This window comes from Myotis myotis, unplaced genomic scaffold (genome assembly GCF_014108235.1).
Source record: "Myotis myotis isolate mMyoMyo1 unplaced genomic scaffold, mMyoMyo1.p scaffold_m19_p_10, whole genome shotgun sequence".
NCBI classification, from domain to species: domain Eukaryota; kingdom Metazoa; phylum Chordata; class Mammalia; order Chiroptera; family Vespertilionidae; genus Myotis; species Myotis myotis.
In genome coordinates, this window is record NW_023416314.1 from 64,608,351 (window position 1) to 64,622,513 (window position 14,163).

At 44.3% G+C, this 14,163-nt stretch overlaps 1 protein-coding gene and 1 long non-coding RNA gene across 5 annotated transcripts; one reads left to right on the forward strand and one right to left on the reverse strand.

Moving 5' to 3' along the window:
• Nucleotides 1-2,605: 2,605 nt before the first annotated feature.
• CLP1 (cleavage factor polyribonucleotide kinase subunit 1) lies at nucleotides 2,606-5,792 on the reverse strand. 4 transcript variants are annotated; one of them, XM_036325817.1, is made up of 4 exons: nucleotides 5,652-5,770; nucleotides 5,443-5,514; nucleotides 4,092-4,719; nucleotides 2,606-3,708 (listed from the first exon to the last, which is right to left on the reverse strand). In XM_036325817.1, exons 3-4 carry the CDS (start codon nucleotides 4,695-4,697, stop codon nucleotides 3,037-3,039), a joined length of 1,278 nt encoding a protein of 425 aa, XP_036181710.1. In that variant the 5' UTR covers nucleotides 4,698-4,719; nucleotides 5,443-5,514; nucleotides 5,652-5,770; the 3' UTR covers nucleotides 2,606-3,036. The 4 variants fall into 4 exon arrangements, with proteins under 4 accessions (XP_036181710.1, XP_036181709.1, XP_036181711.1 ...); XM_036325816.1 differs by lacking the exon at nucleotides 5,443-5,514 and having other exon boundaries at nucleotides 5,652-5,792; XM_036325818.1 differs by lacking the exon at nucleotides 5,443-5,514 and having other exon boundaries at nucleotides 4,092-4,744; nucleotides 5,652-5,763.
• A 1,136-nt stretch (nucleotides 5,793-6,928) lies between these two features.
• On the forward strand, nucleotides 6,929-13,701 carry LOC118665009. Its single transcript, XR_004970482.1, has 3 exons — nucleotides 6,929-6,995; nucleotides 8,590-8,706; nucleotides 13,372-13,701. It is a non-coding gene; the product is annotated as an uncharacterized LOC118665009 (long non-coding RNA).
• The last annotated feature ends 462 nt before the right edge of the window (nucleotides 13,702-14,163 follow it).

Below are 14,163 nucleotides of genomic sequence, written 5' to 3' on the forward strand. Positions count from 1 at the left end.
CAAAGTTGCTCAAGTGAAAAATGTAGGAATTATCATATATATAATAAGGGAGAGGGAGAGAGGGATAGAAACATCAATGATGAGAATCATTAACTGGCTGCCTCCTGCACACCCCCTACTACTGGGGATGGAGCCCAAAACCCCAGCATGTGCCCAGGAATCCAACCATGACCTCCTGGTTCATAGGTCAACACCATACTGACTGGGCTGGAATCACCTCTGATTCCAGTTTCTTTTCCTTATGGCTCCCATCAGCAAGCCTATCAACTTTACATCCAAAATATCCCCAGACAATCTACTCAACAACTCCACCTTTGCTGCCATACTTTTAATTCTCCATCAATTATCACATTGAAATTAACTTGTGTCCTTGCTTCTCTACTCTTGCCTCTTTAATCCATTTTCCACACAGCAATGATCTTTTCAAAATGTAACTCAGATCATGTCATTCCTGTTTAATTGTCTGCTATGGTATGAATGTCTGTCCCCCTAAATTCATATACAGTAGGTCCTCGCGTTATGTCAGAGATCCACTCCTACAGCGTGATGTAACGCGATTTTCGCCGGGAGTCGTAACCCACCTACATAAGCACCAACATCACTCACATGGAGCACATACCAGAAGTAATGAAGTGAAACAGTAAAAAAAATTTAAAGATAATAATTCCTGACCTTTACTTGTGGTAAATAATAAAAAATAAAAAGCACACATGTATATATGTCAAAATTACAGAACTTTTTTTATATATAAATAAATGGGAGATGGCGACATAACCACGAATCGACGTATGTCCAGTCCGATGTAACCCCAGGACTGTATTGAAACCCTAACCCTCAAAGATGACTGTACTAGGAGTGGGGCCTCTGAGAGGTGCTCAGGTCATGCATAAGGAGCCTCCATAGAGCTCCCTTACCCCTTCCAGTACATGAGGACACCGGCTAGTAGCTGGCAGTTAGCAACCTGGAAGAGAGCCTCTATCAGAACACAACCATGCTGGTGCCTGGATCTTGGACTTTAGAACTGTGAGGTTTCTAATATTTATAAGCTACCTAGATTGTAGTATTTGTTATAGCAGTCCCAAGGGACTAAGATACACGTCCTCACCCACTGTTTCCCACTGCTCTGGGATTACAAAAGCCCTAGATTATCTTGTCTTTGCTGCTCCCCTTGATTCACTATACTCCAGCCAAGCAGACCTTTCCGCCAGCAAACACATGGAGCTTTTTCCTTTGTTTTTCCACTGTTCCCTCCACCAGGATTTTGGCCAAATTTTACACAGCCATTCAAGTCTTTTTTTTTTTTTTTTAATCTCTCATATACTCTTTTTTAAAATAACTTTTTAAATATGTTTTTTATTGATTTTAGAGAGGGAGGAGAGATAGAAACAGCAATGCATCAACATTGATAGGCTGCCTCTTGCACATTCCCTGCTGGGGATCGACCCTGAAAACTAGGCATGTGCCCTGACCAGGAATCAACCAGCGATCTCTCGTTGCATGAGTCAACTCTCAACCACTGAGCCACACTAGCCATGCGCCATTCAGTTCTTAACTCAGGAGAGGCCTTTCCTGACCACCCCATTCTAACGTAGCCTCTCTGTCACTGTCCTGTAGCACCCAACTTTAAGTCTTTGAATAGCACTGACCTTTGTGTTTATTCTATAATGTAAGCTTCCTAAGATTTTATCTTGTTTCCCATCTAGAATGGTTCCTGGCAAACAGTGGGTGCTCAATAAATACTTGTGGAAACAATGAACAGATGAAGGGCATCAGATACTTATTCAGTAATCCAAGTTCAAACTAGGACCACCAAGCATTTGCAGGATATCAGAGAATGGGCTTTCCTGGTTTCTTACTACCTGAAAGTTCAATTTACACTTTGACTTAGATTCTGACTCCAAGCAAACAGACAATGGGAATGACAGTTGACGCTGGGAGAAAATGATCTCTGGGAAGTTATTAGATCTGAAATCTCATCCCAAGTTTATCACTAGCCTCTTTGGTTCCTCATAGTTACCCCTCTGCACTGAGAACAGAGTTAGCATCTATTTACCTGCTTAGCTTATAGGTGGGCTCTTTGTTTTCCTCTTTTCTAAGCATTCAGCAATAAATCATTTTAATAATCCTATATGATAAAGAGCTAATATGCAAATGGTCATCACCCCCTTGCGCCCTCACGCTGGGGCCGGGGGACCTGAGGCTGCATTCCCCACCCCAGTGCTGAGGGACCTGAGGCCGCACCTCCTGCCCTGGCGCCCGGGCGGGGCCGGGGGACCTGTGGCTGGGCCCCCCGCCCTGCGGGGCTTGACTGGGGTTGCAGCCAGCCAGGTCTGGGTCTTGCGCAATTTCGAGGCGCACATGGGTGGGCAGGACTTAAATGGGTCCCGCAGCACGCCCCAGACTCTGACAGGAGGGAGATTTTCATATACATTTTAGTAATTTTTTTTCATCTCTGACACTTCTATTATAGAGAAAAGGCAAATAGCAATATTAAAATATTTCCTCTAATTCCCTTTTAATGTGCACGAATTTCATGCACCGGGCCACTAGTGTTTCTATAATTCTTAGGGAGAAAAACAAAATTTAAAAAAATTATACCAACTTCTGTGATATGACAAAAATATTTATTAAAATTTTTTCCAAGTTTGAATTTTATTGTAAAGAGTCCTTCTAATACACTTGAACATCCTGGAAAAATAAGGTAACAAGTACTATATATAGCATATAAAGCAGTGATTTTTTTAAAAAAATGAGTCCACACAGTAACTGGTTAAAGAAATGGGATTCTCCAGGGCCTTAGAGAATTTGAAGTGGCACCTTAGGTGATCTAAGAAACCAATTAGTCTCATGGTTTTCCTTTTGGTTCAAGATTAGTAGTTAAGTTACCACCACCTGTTTTAAGAGGTAGAATATATGCTTTTTACTAGTCCACCATTTACTGGTCAGCCTGGCCTTAAAAGACTCTCCCTCTTCAGCCCATCTGTCTCTGTGATGGCCACACATCTCCATGCCCCAGGCAGCAAGACTCCCTGATCTTTATTTAAGATCCATGAACCGGATATCCATGATGAGAAGGAAGTTCTTAGGCAGTGGACGGGGGGCTGGAGAGAGAACGGTAAACACCTGATGCTCCAGGTCCACACTGGTCACCACGATGAAACCGGCCACACTGGTCTCAGAAAGGTTCTCCTCTGTGCCCTCAGCAGTGCTGACACTCAGGAGGTGGTGCACCATATCTCGGCCAGGGGTGACAGGTACTAGCTTCAGCTGATTGTCCTCCTGAGACATGCCCAAAGGCAAACAGGAGTCTGGAATGGTGGGTGCCCCAACTTTGTAGATTTTCACATCTGAAAATTTGACATTGAAGGCATGGGGATAAAAACAGCCCCGGAATCCATAGAAATACTCACGGATACGCTCATCCCTACATTCCCGCCGGAAATCCTTGGAGCGCTCCACCACACCCCCTGATTTAGGGAGCAGCACAGTACGCACGAAGTGAGGCAAGTCCCGTTTCAGTTCATTGTAAAGTCGTTCTTGATCCAGAACCACAACCACATCTACCTCAAAGGCTGAGGCTGCATGCACCAGGGCCTGGTAACCAGAGCCCTTGACCCAGCCACAGGTGTTAATGACACAGCCACTCACAGAAGCCCTTCGGTTCACTTCACACCTTTGGTTGAACACATCTGCGAGACGAGATGTAATCTGCAAAAGACAACCAAGGTGAGGAGAAAAAAACACAAAAAATGAACGAACCTATAATTATTCTGTCCCTCTTTAGAATAAGTACTATTAGGTACAAGAAAAACATTTTTAATGGCTATAGTTTTGACCCCATAACATGGATTTAATTTTTATGTTGCTTCTTCTGTCTCCTAAGTGGGAATTTAATAAATAACTTAATAGGTCCACAGAAACATTTAATAATCTGAGATTGACTTACATTTGAAACTGTCTTTTCTGAAATCATATGGGAATAATACCAGTGGAGAGGGAGCAAAGAGATGGCTACAGTTTTAACTAGCAAACTTTTGCACAGCTTCCTACCCTGATAGCAACCCTACCCTCCATCCCACCTTGGCTCTGACCTTATTATAAAGCTTGATGTTGGTGCCAGGAGTGGTGGAGCCAAAATGATACACCAGAGGGGCCTGGATGGAGAATCCTTCTTCAACATCTGCCGGCCGCTCAATGTAGAGGGCCCCCATGGTACCAGGGATAGACACAGAGCCCTGGCCCACATCCAGCTCCACGTAAGTGGGACGGCGGCCCAAACGCACTGCGTAGTTGAGCAACAGGCGGCACACTGTGGATTTGCCCACATCGGTGGGGCCCACTACCATCACCCGGGGGCCTCGCTCCTCTTCCTTCTCCGCCTGCCTCCGCATCTGCTCCAGAGCTGTATGAGTGTTGAGGTAAAGCAACATAGGGGTGTCCTTGGAGACATAAGCCACCTCGGTGCGGCCACTCAGCTGTACCGAACAGCCGTGCCAAGTGAAAACAGCTACCTTGGCACCAGCATCAAAGGTGAATTTCTTGTTCCGGGTCAGCTCTGTGCCAAAGACTTCTGCCATGCCAGCCAGCAGCTCCAACTGAACTGACTGAGACGCTTCCACCTCAAAGCGAAGTTCTGTTTCTCGCTCTAGTTCAAATTTAGTTGTTGGCTTCTTGTCATCATTGGTCTCCTCGCCCATCTTTTCTGGGTAGCTGCTGTGCCTAGTACACAAGTTAAATGTCAGATCTAAATACAAGTTAGAACTCTGTTCAAAATCCTCCAATGAATGTTTCCCCTGACCCTGCTTTATTTTTCTCCTTATCCCTGATCACCATCTGTCTACCCCACTAAGGTTGGGCATTGTTGTTTCCTGCTGTATCTCCAGTACCCAGGATAGGGCTTGATAAGCCACAGGCACCTCCGTACATACACCGAGCGAATGCATGACTGAGACATCAGAATAAAATTATAGCCCTAGCCGGTTCGCCTCCGTGGATAGAGCGTTGCCCTGCGGCCTGAAGGGTCCCAGGTTCGACTCCAGCCAAGAGCACATGCCTGGGTTTCGGGCTCAATCCTCAGTAGGGAGCGTGCAGGAGGCAGCCGATCAATGATTCCCTCTCGTCATTGATGTTTCTATCTCTTCCTCTCTGAAATCAATAAAAATATTTTTTAAAAAAACATATCTACAGTTTGACAGAACACTTGATCACATCACCTCATCGCTCCCTTCATCATCCCATAGGGATACTCGAGAGAAGGCAAAAGGTGCCCACTCCCCAACCCTCTTAGTCAACAAGAATCCGGACGCAAACCAGAGAATAGCAATGCTGGACTTAAAAAAAAAAAAAATTCAATATCCCGCTCAGCAACGTCTAGTAGTGTCTTCAGACAAATCAGTTGACCTCTCTGATACTTTTCCTCAGCTGCCAACGGGAGGCACTTACACTTCCTCACACAAAGTGTTGTTCTGGGGACCCGCCAGCAGGGATTGTTGGAGGAAAACAGCACTTCGTAAACTAGAAAACGCCGAGAAATAATCAGGAAGTTATTTCCGATACCAGACCGCAGCTCTAGGTCCCGCATCTGACCCAGATACGAAATCCGCCCAGGTCCCAAGGAGGCGACGGTTGCTTTCCTGAGCTTATTATCTTACCTGCACAGCCACTACCCGCAACGGTAAACCGAGAAGCCCTCCCGGGCAGGACCCGAAGCCCAACAGCAGCCGGGCTCGCCCGGACCCACGCCGGAAACACGAGCGGTTCTGCACTTGCGCAGTGGAGGAGACGCGGTCGCGCGATGCCCCTTGGGATATGTAGTTGTGCGGAAACGGCTGGGTGCCGTTGAGCTCGCGCAGCCGCCCGGCCTTCTGGGAGTTGTAGTTGCAGGACTGTTTTGATTGTGACGCAAAAGGTGGGCGGAGCAGCGACGGTCATCGTTCGCCTGCTGACTTAATCCGGGAGGAGTGGCGGTTACGCCCCCGCGCGGCCCGGACCGACCGAGGGGGCCAAGAGTTGCCCGAGTGTAGCGGTTGCGGACTCGCCACCCTGTTCTCGCTCATCCGCTGCCCGGGAAGGGGAAGGGGAAGGGGAAGAGCGGCGGGGATGGAGGGAGACTCACTGTCTAGGTCCCAAGATAGCCTGCTGGCTTAGGCATCTTCTCTCTGCATCCCAGGACAGCAATGCCTAGCAAAGAGATGATGCTCCCAAGTCAGCAGCTGAGTTGCACCTTTGGACATGGTCCAAGTGTCTGGCTTTGGTCTCCAAGAGACCTGCATTGGAATTCCAGACCTGCCACTATACTCACCAGCAACCACTGGACAAGTTCCTGATGTGAAATAAACTGGCCCCTAATTTGCTGTTATTTCAAAACACTGTTCTCAACTTCATACCCGGAAACCTAAAGACGGTTTACTATTAAAAATTCTGCCTCAAGAGACACGTGCTAAATGTGTGTCTTATTAAGAACTTCTCTCTTTCAGTGTTATTTTTCTATCAGATTCCAATTATATTTCATTTTGACTCAGAATATTTCTCATGGAGTGCTGCCCTGTGCGCATCACTAAAGTATGTAGTCACAGAACGTGTCCTCTAAGGAAAAAAACCCTGATTTCTAACATTCAGAACATGAAGTATCATAAAGGTAGGGGCTTACTGTACACAAAGGATTGCCTGTGGGTGGTTTGTCTTTCCACGTGTAAGGAGGGGGAAACCTTAAGTTAGGGAAATGTAATGGGAGACGTTGCTAGCTGAGTATGAAGAAAGGAACTCCAAAAGATTCTGGGGCTTAAGATAAATTCTGAAAACATCATGTGTGTTGAGTGATAGCACTCTCTGGTACCTTGAGTGATAGTACCAGAAGTTTGACATTGAGAGGGAGAATTGGGTACAGGAAAGAAAAAGAAAAAAAAGGGACAAAAAGGAGAAGAGGGGGAGGGGGAGGAGTAGGAGTAGGAGTAGAAGGAAGTGTTCTTGTCTACACAGCAGACCAGAAAGGAAATGTAAGTACTGGAGGAATATGAGGAACTATTTTTGAGGAAAACAGTGGGAAGTGGGGGAAAAGGTGAGTAGTTTTGGGGGTAAGGATTGAAAGTTTGGAAGCAAAATAGGTTATCAGTTTAACTCAGGAAAATAATAATCAAGGATTTAGCTGGAGACGAGATTGAAAAAGACCATGAGGACAGTGCTATTTGGGGGCGGGGGTGGAGATGACAGGAGGGCTTGCTGAAAGTGAGAAAAGAGAGTGTAGGCAAGCACAGATGCTTTAAATGTTGTGCCCTGACTCTGTGTTTAAGACGCAGAATGGAGAGCAGTCTAAAGGGGGTGGGGTGAGTTCTCCTCCCTAAATTCAGTTTGAGATAGCTATACAGTAACCAAATAAAGACGACCTTCAGATAATTGGGAGAAATTGCCTCAAGGGAAAGAGTGTGGAGGCGAAGAAACAGATTTAGGAGATACACTGAAGAGAAACAGGAGAGCATGAGCTTACATGGGGAGAAAATATGCAAATGGAAGACTGGAATTGAATTTTTGAAGAATGGTGAAAGATTAGTGGATACCTAATAGTTCACTAAAGAACTAATGCATCATAGTGAATGAATGAAATAATTAAAGTAAACCATCAGAGAAAAAACTGAGAAGTGAGGAAGGCATCCTAAGAAAGTGAGTGCTAAGGTAGGGCCAGCAGGAAAAAGGCAACCAGGAAAAGCTCAGGTTTCTCAGTGGATTAACCATGTGAGGTAGACTGAAAAAAGTGCTCATCTGTAAAGTGAGGATGACCATGACAGGATTAAATGAATTTACACCTGTAAAGCCCAGAGGACAGTACCTGGCACAACATATGTGTTTGCTGTTATTATAATAACTGGACTCAGTCTCCAAAATCCTGGGTTTGGGTCCTAGCTTGGGCAAGTTCCTTCACCTATCTCTCCTCCTTCATCTGGAAATAATAAAACTGACTTTACAGGGTGTCTGTGAAAGAAGATATCTGAAAGGGCTTTGAAAATGTGAACCACTGTACAAATGGATGGCATTTTCATAGCTGCCCCTCCTCAAACTGCAATAAAAACTTAAAAGCTAACATCAGATGCTTGCTTGTTACAGGCATCATGCTTAGTACCTTATGTGTATCATCCCAGTCAGTCTTTGTGGGAAACCGCCTATTGTCTTCACTAGCAGAGAGGTGTGGACAGGGAACCCGGAAGGCTGGTGACCCTTGAAGCCCTGAAAAAGTTCAGAGCTATGCACCCACTGTTTAGTCGAGACAATGGTAGCTGAAGCAACTTCCCCACCACATAGTCATGTAAATCCCTATTGATAAGATAGTCTCTGTGTTACCGGAACTTGCCTGCCTAAGGGCTGTGGGTGTATCCCAAACTAAATAAAAGGGAGAGCTAGGCCAGAGCAGTGGTAGTCCTCCCCCTACAGGTGAACTCCGGCCTGGCCCCCATTTCCCAAGTTAATTCTTTTCTAGTCTCCATTTTGTGTGCGGCCTTCTCCAGAGCCCAAACCCTGAACAGGTACCCTGAATAACGCGGGACGTGAAAGGGGCTACCAAAGGCGGGGTTTCTGGAGGAGATGATATTTTTCGTCTAGACTCTAGAGCGAAGGAGGAAAAATACACCGAGAAAAGGTGTGGAAAATTCACCGAAAAAAGGTGAGGGAAATTCACCTCACGCAAAAGCCCACGGACCAGCTACAGAATCCGGATCTGTAAGTAGGGTGGGAACGTCTTTTTCAGCCAGCCTAATGGGGAAGAATTAGAATTTTGGTTTGTATGCCTAAGGAATTAAAAGTTTCAGAAGGTATTCTTTTATAGTTTTTGTTTGATGTTGTAGAACATAACCCTTGGTTTCCTGAGGAAAGTACATTAGATCTTGAGTGTTTGGCAAAAAGTTGGCAGCAGAACAACAACAACAACAAAACTCACCTCAAAAAACTGTTTTTCCATGGGGAACACAATATTGCGTTTGCTAGAACCTTTTAGAGAGGCTGAGGAGGAGCCTCCTCGCCTGGTTCCCTCCACTCCTCCTAGAGAGGAGCGGGAAGAAAAATTGGAGGAATGGCCTTTATGGCCCCCTCCACCTACATGTCCTGATCCTGAAACGTTGAATTCGCCGCCAATAGGGCCGCCAGTAGAATCATCTATACAGAGAGCCATCAGAAAAGGAATGAAGGACATGTCGGTGGAAGAAAGGCTTGCTGACCCACAGCTCCCAAATCAGATAATAAGACACGATGAAAAAATTGATTTTCAAATGATAAAAGCTTTGCGAGAAAGCGTTGTTCAAAATGGTCCAACGGCTCCTTTCACAAGAGAAATTATGAATAATATTTCTGAAGCATTCTTAGCTCCTTGTGATTGGTATTCTCTGGCTCGTGCAACTCTGGATAGAAGAGATTATTTACTATGGAAGGGAGAATTTTTGGAAAAATGTCAAGAGCAAGCCCGCGCAAACGGAGGGCCAAATGCTCAAATAACTTATGAAATGCTGGCAGGACTGGGACAGTATATGGATATACAAAATCAGCTACATTATGTGCAACAGGCATATGAGCAAATTAGACTTTGTGGAAGGAAAGCCTGGTGGGCTTTACCAACAAAAGGGGACCCTCAGGGAGCTTTTAATAAATGTATGCAGGGACCTACAGAGTCATTTTCTGATTTTGTGGCTCGTCTCACTCAAGCAGCGAGACGACAGATTCAACATGAGGCCGCAGAAGCTATTTTAATTCAGCACTTAGCTTATGAAAATGCCAATGCTGATTGTAAGAAATGCCTGATGCCTCTGAGAAGAAATAGTACCATTACAGAGATGATTCAAGCATGTCAGAATGTGGGATCAGGCACTTTTCAAGCAAATTTACTCCCTGCTGCAGTAACAGGTGGAAATAAGAGGTGTTATAAATGTGGAAAAGCAGGACATTTCCAAAAGGAATGTAGGCAACCGAGAAGGCTAGGAAGAGGCATAAACACTCAACCTCCAGATTCAATCTCTCGGTGTCCTAAATGTCAGAAAGGGAACCATTGGGCCAGTCTGTGTAGATCGAAATTTCATAGAAACGGGCAGCCTCTAGATCAAGATAGAGGGCATGGCCAGTCGCCGGGAAACGGCCAGAGGGGCGCCCCCCAGCCCCATCATCAATAGGGGAAATCTGTCCTACAAGGCCCACAGTGGATTCCCTCATCCGAGCAACTCCAGGAAGCCCAAGCCTGGATCTTAACAGCACTATTGCGGTCACTTTGACCCCCGATATTGCTCGGCAAGCGATTCCTACAGGAATTTGGGGACCTGTGCCACTGGGAACTTTAGGATTAATCTTAGGGAGGAGTGGAAACACTCTAAAAGGCCTAACTGTCCTGCCTAGAGTCATTGATTCAGATTATGAAGGAGAAATTAAAGTTATACTAGAATGTAATCATGTTATGCAAATTACTCCAGGACAAAGGATTGCTCAGATACTATTTCTACCTTATGTTCAGCAAGGTGAGGCTATAAACAGGAAAAGAGGAATGCAAGGATTTGGAAGCTCAGGCATCTATTGGATACAGGAAATTAGCAAAACCCATCCCATGATTAATTTAAGAATAGAGGGAAAACAATTTAGGGGTCTAGTGGACACTGGAGTGGATGTTAGTATTATCAGCAAAGAATTCTGGACTCCAAGTTGGTCCACAGCAGAAGCTATGGGCTCAGTTAAGGGGGTAGGAGCTCCTGATGACACACAACATAGTGCTGCAGTGTTAAGGTGGCGAGATGAGGAAGGACAGACAGGATGGTTTCAGCCCTATGTCATCTCGGGAATTGCAGTCAACTTATGGGACCGGGATGTTTTAGAAGGTTTACAGGCGTGTATTGTTACCGGCAAAGGAAAGCCGTTAATAACTCAGATAGGATATCAACCTTTTAGGAGCGGTCACTGCTGAGTCTCCTCACCCTTATGCTGATCCTATACAATGGAAAGATGATAGACCTGTATGGGTGGATCAGTGGCCATTAACCAAGGAGAAATTAAATCATATTCATGAATTAACACAAGAACAAATAGAGGCTGGCCACATAGAGCCATCCAATAGTCCTTGGAATACACCTATATTTACAATCCCTAAAAAGGCGACAGGAAAATGGCGATTGTTACATGATCTTAGAGCAGTTAATGCTACTATGCATACCATGGGAGCTTTACAACCTGGACTCCCAGCGCCTTCACAAATCCCTTTAAGTTGGTCTCTCATAGTAGTAGATCTTAAAGATTGTTTTTTCACCATTCCCTTGGCACCTCAAGATAAACAGATTTGCATTTTCAGTGCCATCTATTAATAATATAGAGCCCATGAAAAGATATCAATGGAAGGTTTTACCTCAAGGAATGGCCAATAGCCCTACTTTGTGTCAAAAATATGTGGCTCAAGCTGTTCAGCCTTTAAGGGACAAATACTCCCAATGTACATTATTTATTACATGGATGACTTGCTCTTAGCAAGCCCACTGGAAGAGCAGACTTTGGCCATGTTTTCCCAATTAGAAGAGGAGCTCCCTAAATGGGGTTTAAGAATTGCTCCAGAAAAGGTACAGAAAGAAATGCCTTTCCAATATCTGGGAACCATAATTGAAAACCAGTGCATTAGGCCTGAGAAGGTGGAGATAAGAAAAGATTGTCTTAAAACTTTAAATGACTTTCAGAAATTATTAGGGGACATTAACTGGTTAAGACCTTATCTGAAGATCTCTACAGGAGAAATGACAAATTTATTTAGCTTACTTAGAGGTGACTCTAATCTTTCCTCTCCCCGAACTTTAACAGATGATGCTAGGAATGAGTTGCTAAGGGTTGAGCAGGCAATTTCCTCAGCCCAAGTAGCATGGGTCCAGCCTGAATTACCTTTATTGGGACAAATTAACCCTACTGCAACTAGTTCCACTGGAGTCATCTTTCAAAATAAAAATTCTCCTGCCATTATTGAATGGGTCCACCTAGGGCATCAATCCTCTAAAACTGCGGTTACATATGTAGAACTATTGGCCCAATTATTATTTCAAATTAGAAAATGTTGTAAACAGCTTAGAGGGGAAGAGCCCCAGTGTATCTACCTCCCCCTCACTGGGAAGCAATTAGAAATGTTATTTCAGACTGATATAAATTGGCAAATTGGGTTAAGTGGATATTCAGGGGAACTTAGCTGTCACCTATTAAAAGATAAACTACTACAATTTTTATATAATACCTCCATCATTATACCAAAAAATACTAGGCAGGAACCAATTCCTGGAGCTTTAACTGTTTTTACTGATGGATCATCAAATGGGAAAGCTGCCTATCATAAATTGATCACAATAAATTCAGACCGAGTCATACTGACCAGTCATACTTCTGTACAAAGAATTGAATTAGAAGCTATTAAGGCTGCATTGCAGGATTTCCAAGAGCCTCTTAATATCGTCTCTGATTCCTTTTATGCTGCGAACTTAGTGAGTAGAATTGAAACTGCCTGGTTGAAATGGCTTAGTGACCAAAGTTTATTTTTACTATTCAAACAAGTTCAGCAGATTGTACAACAGAGACAATATCCTTTTTATATCACTCACATCAGGCTCATAGTGTCTTACCTGGTCCTTTAACAAAAGGAAATGCACAGGCTGATCAATTGGTTGCTTTATTAAAAGAAGCCTTAGAATCTCATCAGCTTCTACATCAGCCTGCCAAAATGCTATCTAAACAGTTCTCAATCACTCGACAACAGGCAAAATAGATTATTAAGGAATGTCCAACTTGCATGTTACATCTACCTCAAGGGCTTAACATAGGAGTCAACCCTAGAGGTTTGCTGAGGGACCATATCTGGCAAATGGATGTAACGCATTATAATTCCTTTGGACACCTTGGGCCATTACATGTCTCTGTAGATACCTTTTCAAAAGTCCTATGGGCTACTGCATCTACAGGAGAAACAGAAAAACAGGTTATTAATCATTGCCTAGCTGCTTTTGCTGTCATGGGAATTCCAAAAATTATTAAAACTGATAATGGGCCTGCTTACACAAGCTGTCAATTCCAGGAATTTTGTAAAAGGTGGAAAATTCAGCACATTACAGGAATACCATATAATTCCCAAGGACAGGCCATTATTGAACGACAGCATCAGCGGCTAAAATCCCAACTTGAAAAACAAAAAGGGGGGATGATGGAGAAATCACCTGCGGGTAGGCTGCACCAAGCCTTAATTACTTTAAATTTTTTCACTTGTGATGCTGATGGAAAGACACCTATGGAGCTACATTGGTGTCAGAATAAAACAAAAGAAAATGGTCTAGTTAAATGGAAGGATCCCAAATCTGGTTTATGGAAGGGACCTGATCCATTATTAACCTTTGGCAGAGGGTATGCTTGTATATTCCCAGAGAATTTTTCCAAACCCGTGTGGATTCCTGCTAGAAATATTAAACTGCAACAGGGATCCAAGAGAGAAACTAGCCAGACTAATGAGGACCTTGCGCCTGGAGCCACACCATGCAGCTGCAGACAATCAACTACCTCAGCCACAGAGAGCAGCGACTCAGAGCAGTCCACTGAAGATGAGGAGCAGGAGGAGTACGAGCCGGACAGCAAACAGCCTGGAGACCACCTGGGGCATGGTAAAGAAGACAGTACAGATGCCTGACGCCTGAGAACATCTTTCTTGCCATGCTAGCAATAATCATCTGTACGGTAATATTACCTAGGGCAAATGTGGAAGTATTTCATACTTATGCTCTCTTCATGGGTAAGAACTGTTACATGGGCTGATCCCCCGCCCAATGTAGTATCCAGTAGGAACATGGGTGGGGCAAGGAAGCAGGGGACTATCACTACTTGCTCCTGGGAGAGGTGCAGAAAATGTAACTAAGACCTTGTCTATACAAAAAGAAATTGACAGCCAGTTGAAAATTGAATTGCCATGGCCAAGAGCAGGGGTGGGCAAACTTTTTGACTCAAGGGCCACAATGGGTTCTTAAACTGGACCAGAGGGCCGGAACAAAAGCATGGATAGAGTGTTTGTGTGAACTAATATAAATTCAAAGTAAACATTACATAAAAGGGTACGGTCTTTTTTTTTTTTTTTAGTTTTATTCATTTCAAACGGGCCATAGTTTGCCCACAGCTGGCCTAGAGCAAAGAATATCCTTACAT